The sequence below is a fragment of the Palaemon carinicauda genome, chromosome 1 (genome assembly GCF_036898095.1).
Source record: "Palaemon carinicauda isolate YSFRI2023 chromosome 1, ASM3689809v2, whole genome shotgun sequence".
Classification (NCBI taxonomy): Eukaryota; Metazoa; Arthropoda; class Malacostraca; order Decapoda; family Palaemonidae; genus Palaemon; species Palaemon carinicauda.
The window spans coordinates 73,942,277-73,953,651 of NC_090725.1; the positions used below are offsets into that span (position 1 = coordinate 73,942,277).

Genomic DNA, 11,375 nt, shown 5'->3' on the forward strand with positions numbered 1-11,375 from the left:
ACAAAAAAGCATTTGCTCCAACTTTGAACTTTTGAAGTTCTACTGATTCAACTAACAAATGAAGCCAACTGGACATCTAACCCAAACATTTAATTTTGTGGCCAAAAGGCGAGTGTGGTGGTCGCATGACTTACAACCCGGCCTAAAACATCAATTATAGTTCAGGTAAAGTAGACAGGGCCTCTGTTACGGCCCTCCCCTTTGATGAAGGAATTACCTAAATGGGAGACAGCCTGTGAATAGTGGTTTTCACACGCCCCTGCTTTATAAACGACACCCACAGGGTGTTCGCGCGAGGGTAGTAACCTCTGCATTCCATACTTTAAATTTCTCTGGTATATTTGGAAGTATTTATATCAGAAAAGTGTAAGGAAGGACTCTTTTCACCGGGCGTCACAGGTATCTCCCCAGAAATAGATTTTTCCTTTGTCAAAATCCCTTTATGTAAACATCTAAAATCTTTATCTGACACCAGTTTCAGGATGTGGTTGCAACAGCTCCTCTGCGTTGCAATCATCGCCAGTTTACGCGAGAATGCATTTGCAATGGTGGAGTCTCCCATAGTCACTACAGAAGGGGGAATGATCAGAGGAATAACAGAACAAGCAATCAATGGGAACTCCTTCTGCTCCTTCTACGGTATTCCTTATGCAGAACCACCTGTAGGAGAACTTAGGTTTAAGGCAAGTTTGTCATCTTTCGTTCTTAACATGTTACTCAGTTTTTTTATGGGTTTTGTGCTTGTACTTACACAGACTGGGAGGAACGTAGAGAGTAGAGGTCCCCTTTTTTGTTTTTGTTCATTTGTTGATGTCGGCAACCCCCCAAAATTGGAGGAAGTGCCTTGGTATATGTATGTATGTATGTACTTACGCAGACACTGATATATTCAATATTCTGTTTTAAATTTATCGAAATATCTTTATTATAGTTTTCAAGTGTGTAGCATCAGGACAATACCGAAACTATCATTGCCATTACGTTCATGAATAATAACAAAAAAATAAAATCATTCAAACGAACATTTCAGTCTATCATCTTTCCATTGTTCTTACTTCAACATCACAGGACCCAGTTAAGGCCAGGAGCTGGTCAGGTGTGAGAGATGGGTCTAAGAAAGCGTCGCCATGTGTCAATATCCCGTTTCTGGATTTGTTTCTTGGCAAAAGGTTCGCAGCCCACCAGTTGCCTGGAAATGAAGACTGCCTTTACTTGAACGTGTTTAAGCCAAAGGTAAAATCATATCTTCAGATTCCTCAAAGAAACTACAATTCATCTATTGTGTTGTTTCAATAGATTAATTTGATGTCTACTAAAGGTAAAATCATATCTTCAGATTCCTCAAACAAACTCAAATTCATCTATTGTGTTGTTTCGATAGATTAATTTGATGTCTACCAAAGGTAAAATCATATCTTCAGATTCCTTAAAGAAATTTCATTTCATCTATTGTGTTGTTTCAATAGATTAATTTGATGTCTACTAAAGGTAAAATCATATCTTCAGATTCCTCAAAGAAACTACAATTCATCTATTGTGTTGTTTCAATAGATTAATTTGATGTCTACTAAAGGTAAAATCATATCTTCAGATTCCTCAAACAAACTACAATTCATCTATTGTGTTGTTTCAATAGATTAATTTGATGTCTACCAAAGGTAAAATCATATCTTCAGATTCCTTAAAGAAACTTCATTTCATCTATTGTGTTGTTTCAATAGATTAATTTGATGTCTAGGCCTACGCGTGTCTACCATTGATATCACTTTGAAGCTTATTAGCATATCTTCAGATTCCTTAAAGAAACTTCATTTCATCTATTGTGTTGTTTCAATAGATTAATTTGATGTCTAGGCCTACGTGTTTCTACCATTGATATCACTTTGAAGCTTATTATCATATCTTCAGATTCCTTAAAGAAACTTAATTTAATTGTGTTGTTTCAATAGATTAATTTGATGCCTAGGCCTACGCGTTTCTACCATTGATATCACTTTGAAGCTTATTATCGTCTATCATTACAATGATGCTAATAGTTAAATCTTTGACTTATTTCTATAAAAATGAAAAGACGGACTGTTCACAGGCTGCTGCTGGTATCAGAATGTCCCAAGGAAGTCAAGGTTTGCCAGTAATGGTGTACATCCACGGTGGAGCATTCTTCTCAGGAGATGCTGAAGAACTCCCTCCTTACATTCTTCTCAGCAGAGATATTGTTCTAGTCGTTTTGCAATACAGACTAGGATTTCTAGGTAAAAGTCCCACATGCATTCTTCTTTTATTAGAAATTTTTCACTTGTATTAAATTCTAAGCTATAGAATTTATTTCAATTTTTTTAATCGAACTCCCTCTTTACATTCTTCTCAGCAGAGATATTGTTCTAGTTGTTTTGCAATACAGACTAGGATTTTTAGGTAAGAGTCCCAGATGCATTCTTCTTTTATTAAACATTTTTCACTTGTATTAAATTCTAAGCTATGGAATTTATTTCAAATTTTTTAATCAATGTTGTGCTTGAAATTTGAATGATGATAAAATATAGAGAAAACTGTTGTCATTAATGCTTGATGCATTATAATCTTAACTTAATGGGCACCACTTCAATACTTCTTCTCATTGCCTGGTGATAGAGCAGTTCACAAACAATGACATTCCTATGTCCATGAAGTAAAGATTTCCATAAGTTACTACTTACCCCTTATTGTGCGGAGTAAGTTTACTTCGGAAGTATAGCAAAATATGATTTCTGTTTTACTTGTTTTGGGTTTAAATCCAACCCTCCACTGAAGTCGAGTGAACTACTTCTCGGGCGGGTCCATATTAATCATCTAACGAAACATTTTCATTATAACTTATACAATTCTTTGATTGTAGCATCTTCCAAATCATATGATCTTGTGAAAAGTAATGTTTTTAGTTTCTTCTTAAACTCAATTGCTCCCTTTAGGTCCTTCATTTCAGTTGGCAGTTTATTATAATGTCTAGGCGCATAGTAGCTAAAAGCCCTTTCACCGAATTTCATGTAAAACACTTTCCATATTTGAGTACCTTCAGACATTTTAACAATACGTTCTTATTATTCTTAGGGTTTTTGTGAAAAGTAATGTCTTTAGTTTCTTCTTAAATTCAATTGCTCCCTTTAGGTCCTTCATTTCAGTTGGCAGTTTATTATAATGTCTAGGCGCTTAGTAGCTAAAAGCCCTCTCACCAAATTTCATGTAAAACACTTTCCATATTTGAGTACCTTCAGACATTTTAACAATACGTTCTTATTATTCTTAGGGTTTCTATCAACGGAAGATTCTGTGCTACCTGGGAACTATGGTTTGAAAGATCAGACGCTTGCCCTTCACTGGGTGCAGAGGAACATACACAACTTTGGGGGAGATCCTAAACGAGTCACCATCTTTGGCCATAGTGCTGGTGCAGCGTCTGCTCACTTCCAGTTACTTTCTCCAAAAGCCAGAGGTAAAGAAACAAGTATATTAGTCAAAAGAACTGATATTAATTGAGAATGCTTTTAGCCTCTGAAGTGAACAGATGGTACTCCCCTAAACCTAGAGACGATATGAAGCTTCAGGTTCAGGTTCAGGTTCTGGGGTGAGGCATAGCCTTTACAACGGCGCCTCTAACGCTTATCTTCTTGTACTGTTTTGCCTTTTCTTCACATTAGGTTTAATACTTCTTTTTTCTTTTCTATATTTGTTTCACTAAATAAAAATAATCCTACTATTTTCTTTGGGTCTTCGTCGTATGGTTGTTGTAGCTCAAAGCTTCTCTAGTCACCCCTTTGGAGGAATATTTTGTGCTTCTTATTCATCCTTATTCTCCCTTTTCTTCATTTCCATTAGTTAAAAGTTCCGTTTTAATGTTCAGTGGCACAAAAGCATTATCTTGAAGATTTCATGAAATTATAAAAAAAAAAATGTTCTATGAATAAATAATGAAATTATAGAAATAAATTGTTCTATGAATAAATAATTTCGGTACTCCCCATTGGACTCAGGATAGTAAAGATGTTTAGAATTTTAAAGAATTTTCTCTTTAGGACTGTTCAGCGGGGCTATACTTCAATCAGGATCAGCGCTGGTTCCGTGGGCCTTAAATCCTCAGCACAAAAGAATTGCAGCGGATGTAGGATCTCTTGTGGGCTGCAATTTAGAACAAGGTAGCCAAATGTTTCTGAATTGCATGCAGTCTATCGATCCTCGCAAGATAACGCTTACATCTCAACAACTATTTGTAAGTTTTAATTGACAATTGATGTTGTCTTTCTTTCTCCTATTTCAGTCCTTCAGCAATTTGAACTTTTCTATTTAGATCTAGAATTTATCATTCCAGCGATAATGAGGATTAAACCACTTGCAGAAAGGAACACGTATTATTATTATTATTATTTTTATTATTATTATTATTATTATTGTTATTATTATTATTATTATTATAATTATTATTACTATTATTATTATCATCATCATCATTATTATTATAATTATTACTTTTATTATTATTATTATTATAATTATTATTTTCATTATTATTATTATTATCATCATCATCATTATTATTATAATTATTACTTTTATTATTATTATTATTATAATTATTATTTTCGTTATTATTATTATTATCATCATCATCATTATTATTATAATTATTACTTTTATTATTATTATTATTATAATTATTATTTTCATTATTATTATTATTATCATCATCATCATTATTATTATTATTATTATTATTATTATTATTATTATTATTATTATTATTATTATTATTATTATTTTCATTATTATTATTATTATTAATATCATTATTATTATTATTATTATTATTATTATTATTATTTTAAATATTATTATTATTATTATTATTATTATTGATGTGCGTAAAACCATGATTACTTACCTATTATGCCATAGCAATTTGAAAATATAATAATGAACTTAATTTACAGGCATAAAAGGATCACAAGAGGTGTAGTCCATTAGCAAATAAGATCTGGAACTTTAATTAAGGATAATTAGATTGTAGGAGTATTTGTATAAAAAGGGAATGAATGTCATAATAAAGAAATCTAACTCAGTTGTCATATTTGCCTTATTAACTGAAAATATTGAGGAAACATGATATAGTTGCAACGTTTTTATATGAGTTACATGAAAATGGATCATTAAATACCAAAATATGGTCAGAGAAATAAGAGGTTCTAACTTCAAACGGGGCTAAAAAAAAAAAAAAAAAAAAAAAAAGAAAAAAAAAAAAAAAAAAAAAAAAAAAAAACCATCGTTTCAAAAGGGGATAGTGACAGAACCTGGAAAAAAAATATTGGAAGGAACGATTGCGAGAGCTAATCGTGATAAGATGAGAGACAATACCAAGAAAAAACTGAATTTTGAAAAAAAAAAAACATAGCCATCGTTTCAAAAGGGAAAAGTAACAGGACCTGGAAAAAGAAATATTGGAAGAAACGATTGCGAGAGCTAATCGTGATAAGATGAGAGACAATACCAAAAAAAAAAAAAAAAAAAACACTGAATTGTGTCTATTAACTTCAAACGGGGCAAAAAAAAAATCAGTTTCAAAAGGGGAAAGTAACAGAAACTGAAAAAAAATATTGGAAGAAACAATTGCGAGAGCTAATCGTGATAAGGTGAGAAAAAAAAAAAAGAAAAAAAAAAAAAAAAAAAAACTGAATTGTGTCTACCAAGTGAGTCTTAGATTCTGTAATAAGAATTATAAGATACAGCTTTACAGACGAGTGAATATGTATTTATAATTACTGATGCATATTAACCTTTGATGTTCCAGATATGGTTTCTCATATTAACCTTTGATGTTCCAGATATGGTTTCTCATATTAACCTTTGATGTTCCAGATATGGTTTCTCATATTAACCTTTGATGTTCCAGATATGGTTTCTCATTCCCTTTTTCGCCGCTCCTAGAATCGATGGAGACTTTATTCCCGACCATCCGCTGCGGCTCCTGAAGGAGGGGCGGTACAATAAGGTCAACGTCATCTCTGGGATCACTGCAAACGAAGGAGCCCTTTTCACGCTACGTAAGGACATCCAATGTGTCATTTTCCTTTTCTTACTTTTACTTTTACTTTTACGGATTTATTTCTCGCCCTCCATCAGACACTAAAAGTCTGTTTAGGCGGGCCTTGGTGTGTGAAAATAATTTCTTTCCAGTTAATATTTTGCTCTGTATCTTATCAGTTATTTTGCTAGAATTTGTATTCAGGCTTAATAGTTTTCAGGTCACTATTATAACACTTTCTAAAAAGATAAGTCTTCAGGTTTTTCTTGAAAGCTGCCACATTTTTGCTATTCTTGACATCAAATGGGTTCAGTAGGTTCTGTTTTGATAAATATTTGATGTTTCACGTAAGCATTGCCACTTACTTGGATCATTCGTACTCCTATTTTGAGTGGGCTACAGTGGTTCCCAAACTGGGGGGCGCGCCCCACTAGGGGGGCGTGAGGACGATACAAGGGGGGGGGCGTGAAGTCATCTGCTCGAAATTACGTGTTTAATAGAACAATAGAATTATTAAAAGAACAAATATCTGTCATTACATAAATGCATTCATCTCACTAAATTTGACCAGAAATTGTGCCTTAGTATCATAACTATTTCCAAATATTATATGCCATGTTTTCAAATGATCTATTCTTAAAATTGCAACTCAATTTTGCCAATTTGCTTATGTTCAAACTTTTTTTCGCTCACTTTGAACCAAATGTTTCGTTTTTAGTTACTGGAATGTACTATTATTTGTTTAAGTGGATTTCATTATTGAAATGTAATACAAACAGAAATCTGTTTTCCTGCACAATGCTAAGAAATAAATGTAAGAATCATTTCATATAAACAAAGAGAGGAGTGGGGGCGTCAGGTAAGATAGTTTGGGAACCACTGGGCTAAAAGAATAGAAGACAAATCTCCAAAAGAGATGTCATTGCGTTGATGAAGTTCATCTCTATCACGTGAATTCCGCAAATCTTTGGTCATAAGTTTAAGCTGTTTACTTGGGATGCTACTGCTGTGGTAGGGCACCACAGTGGGGGTTGGGCTTGCCCGGCTGACGTTCTGGTGAGCATCTATTCTGATGGAACTGGAACTGAAACCAGACACCTTTAACCTTTAAAATGTTTGCAGAAATGCGGTCTGAAAATCTCTTACACAATTTACAAATGAATCAACTCATTATAATAAGTTATCTCTTTGCTTTGATATCAACTTATTACTTCCATATAGGATACTATGTTGCCCTTCAATTAATTATCTGTCTTTCTTTCAGCTCATGCTTCTCTCGGTACCTAACTGATTTACTCATTTTTTGTTTATTTTTTTAATGTTTTGGGTTTAAATCCAACCCTCCACTGAAGTCGAGTGAACTACTTCTCGGGCGGGTCCATATTAATCATCTAACGAAACATTTTCATTATAACTTATACAATTCTTTGATTGTAGCATCTTCCAAATCATATGATCTTGTGAAAAGTAATGTCTTTAGTTTCTTCTTAAATTCAATTGCTCCCTTTAGGTCCTTCATTTCAGTTGGCAGTTTATTATAATGTCTAGGCGCAAAGTAGCTAAAAGCCCTTTCACCAAATTTACTATTTGTTCTTGGTTCAGATAGCCTATGTTTGTCACTCATGTGTCTTGTGTTAACATTTGTTCCTAGTTCTAGTTTATTCAGGCATTCTTTTAGATATTTTGGTTCATTTTGGTTTTGTTTTACAGAAGCACATATTAACCATTTTACCCCCCAGGCTCTTTGGAAATTTCCAACCCTTAACCCCCAAGGGGTTATTTTTTCCCCAGCACATTTTGCAGTATATATTTTTTAAATTGCTCTAAAAGCCTTACTTTTTGTCATAGAGAGGTCAGGTTGGTCTCATTCTCTTGGAAAATGCCTGAATTTTCTCAAAAAATTATCAAAAATATGAAAAAAAAATATCTTCATTGCTTTTTTTCGCAAGGACGTACCGGTATGTCCATGAGGGTAAAGGGATGAGTTTTGTGAAACGTACCAGTACGTCCTTTGGGGGTAAAAGGGTTAATGTCAGCTAACAAAATATCTTTGTATTTCAGCAATGTACAACACCCAAAGCCACCTACTCGAAGAATTGAAGAACAAATTCACGTTCATCGGTCCCTTAACTTTGGGTCTAAACCCATTCGATGGTAATACACCGGCGATCGCATATAAGATTCTAGAGTTCTATCTGGGAGGGCTCAACTTGGATCCTCCATACGCAGACAATGTTACACAGGTATCAAAACTGGTATTTATTTTTCAAATGTTATTTGTATAGTCAATTTCTTTTAGTGATGCAGATTTGCACCGACTCGCAGCGGTGCCCTTTTAACTCGGAAAAGTTTCCTGATCGCTGATTGTTTGGACGAGATAATTCTAACCAATCAGTGATCAGGAAACTTTTAGCTCGGAAAAGTTTCCTGACCGCTGATTGGTTGGACGAGATAATTCTAACCAATCAGCGATCAGGAAATTTTCCGAGCTAAAAGGGCACCGCTGCGAGTCGGTGCAAATCTGCCTCGATAAAAGAAATGGACTATAGTTGAGAGAACTTGATATCAGAATTTGATATCTACATTTGAATCATTTCTAACGTTTTCGATTACCTAATTTTGGAATTGATGAGATGATCCCAAACTTTTCTACGAAAGTATTTTTCTGGTGGAGGGGTGGAGCGAAAAGAATATTTAGCTGATACAACTTAGTCCACAAAACAATTTGAAATTCTTGCTTCTATGTCTAATAACAAGGTTGAAATAGACAAACAATGGTACATAGTGATAACTGATCTTAGAAATAGCCATAAAATCATAAAACTATACAATTGGTTCATTTCGTCACTTCTGAAGCCGTAGTTGTCCCAGATTTTCACCAAATTCTATAGTCTATTTTTTTTAGTGAGGTATATTTACACCGACTCGCAGGAGTGCCCTTTTAGCTCGGAAAAGTTTCCTGATCCGTGATTGGTTGGACAAGATAATTCTAACCAATCAGCGATCCGGAAACTTTTCCGAGCTAAAAAGGGCACCGCTGCAAGCCGGTGCAAATGCGCCTCATTAAAATAAATTGAGTATAGTGCGATGAAGATCCTTCGCACAAGCTCAGCTGCCTTAAAAAAACTGTTTGAAAATGTGTCCATTAGTTTTCCATACTACCGACATCCAGGCCGTTGGACAGACATTCCAGAAGAGCAACATGCCATACAAAGTGAAAAATCACTAGCTACTCCTTTTACCCCCAGGCTATTTGGAAATTTCCAACCCTTAACCCCCAAGGGTTATTTTTTATTCAAGAACATTTTGCAGTATATTTTTTTTTTTTTAAATTGCTCTAACAGCCTTAGTTTTGGTCATAGAGAAGTCAGGTTGGTCTCATTCTCTTGGAAAATGCCTGAAGTTTTTCAAATAATTATCAAAAATATGAAAAAAAAATTTAAATAGCATTTTCTTGCAAGGACTTACCGGTACGTCCATGGGGGTAAAGGGATGAGTTTTGTGAAACGTACCAGTACGTCCTTTGGGGGTAAAAGGGGTTACTTGTTAAGTTTCATAAGCTCTAAAACAACTATAAACCAAATACAATTTGAACAGGCTGACATAAGTCTTTTTAATATTTATAAATGACATATCTGTTTTAATGTTGTAATTGTTTTTAGAATGATTTATTGTTAATTTGTTCTCATCATTTATCTATTTCCTTATTTCCTTTCCTCACTGGGCTATTTTTCCCTGTTGGAGCCCTTGGGCTAATAGCATCTTGCTTTTTCAACTATAGTCCATTTCTTTTAGCGATGCATATTTGCACCGACTCGCAGCGGTGCCCTTTTAGCTCGGAAAAGTTTCGTGATCGCTGATTGGTTAGAATTATCTTGTCCAACCAATCAGCGATCCGGAAACTTTTCCGAGCTAAAAGGGCACCGCTGCGAGTCGGTGCAAATATGCATCGCTAAAAGAAATGGACTGTAGGGTTGTAGCTTGGCTACTAATGGTAATAATAACAATGGTTTTTATAACACTTACTTTTATAATAAGAACAATTTATAAAGAAAATGGAACGCAGATCTTCACAGGAACAACTGTCATTTTTACAGATGTTTGGTGACACCTTGTTTAACATAGGTCATGACATGACAACCTTTCTCCACGCCGTTGATGATGGTACTCAGACCTTCCAGTACGAATTTACGCACCGAGGACCCTGGCTTTTGGGGACCCCGGAATTTGGCACCCACTGTAAGTCAAACATCTTACACACACACACACATGTATATATATATATATATATATATATATATATATATATATATATATATATATATATATATATATATATATATATATATATACGTATACACACACACACACACACACACACATATATATATATATATATATATATATATATATATATATATATATATATATATATATATATATATATATACAGTATATGTGTGTGTGTGTGTGGGTGTATGGGTGTGTGTGTGTGTGGGTGTGTGCGTGTTTGTTGTTAAATTTTCTATTAATGTTTTTGATATACTGTACTTCGTAACGGTTGTTCTCTATTTCTCTGCATATTTTTGCTTTCATCTATGTCAGTAATGAATTTATTTTGATATTCAGGACAGGCAGGTCCCCGTTTTGCTTCAGATTTTATTTATTTATTTTTTTTTTATTTATTTTTTTTTTTCAAATCGAGATCCTATTATTCCATGCAAACTGAAATGTTGGTCACGAATTTAAAAGTGGTTTCCAAGTGGTAGATGGCCTGTACACAGTAAACCGATACTCTCTCTCTCTCTCTCTCTCTCTCTCTCTCTCTCTCTCTCTCTCTCTCTCTCTCTCTCTCTCTCTCTCTCTCTCTGTCCAATTAGAAGAAATTTGTATCACACGTACTTATTGTGGCTTTTTCAGAGAAAATTACGCATTTTCCATAAATTCAAGTCAAATTTATTCTGCCTGAGGACAATCCTTTTTTCCTCTCCAGCTGATATGCCTATAGATTAATGGGAAAAGGGTCTCATGAATACCGAAAACAATTTCTGGAAGTCTAACAATTTTCGAATATGTGACAAATTATTCCTTAGCTGTCATCATCTATTCTTAGTAACGCAATGATAATATTATCGAATATCAAAATTCCTTCAAAGTATATCATAAATAAGAATTTCTGACAAGAAATGAAACTCTTTGCTTATGAATAAACTTCCTCGAAGTCATAATGTTGATATCTTTACTATTACATCCTCGTAGTCATAATGTTGATATATTTACTACTACATTCTCGTAGTCATAATGTTGATATATTTACTACTACATC

The 11,375-nt window shown here is 33.9% G+C and overlaps 1 protein-coding gene across 1 annotated transcript in view; it reads left to right on the top strand.

Moving 5' to 3' along the window:
• The first annotated feature begins 481 nt into the window (after nt 1-481).
• The window catches only part of LOC137646883 (juvenile hormone esterase-like), a 15,840-nt gene continuing 4,946 nt past the window's right edge, over nt 482-11,375 (top strand). The window contains exons 1-8 of the mRNA XM_068379986.1: nt 482-683; nt 1,069-1,233; nt 2,087-2,252; nt 3,284-3,469; nt 4,050-4,243; nt 5,918-6,068; nt 8,111-8,292; nt 10,147-10,288. Of these exons, the coding sequence (XP_068236087.1) occupies nt 483-683; nt 1,069-1,233; nt 2,087-2,252; nt 3,284-3,469; nt 4,050-4,243; nt 5,918-6,068; nt 8,111-8,292; nt 10,147-10,288 (1,387 nt within the window). The 5' untranslated portion in view covers nt 482. The remainder of the gene's footprint in view (nt 684-1,068; nt 1,234-2,086; nt 2,253-3,283; nt 3,470-4,049; nt 4,244-5,917; nt 6,069-8,110; nt 8,293-10,146; nt 10,289-11,375) is intronic.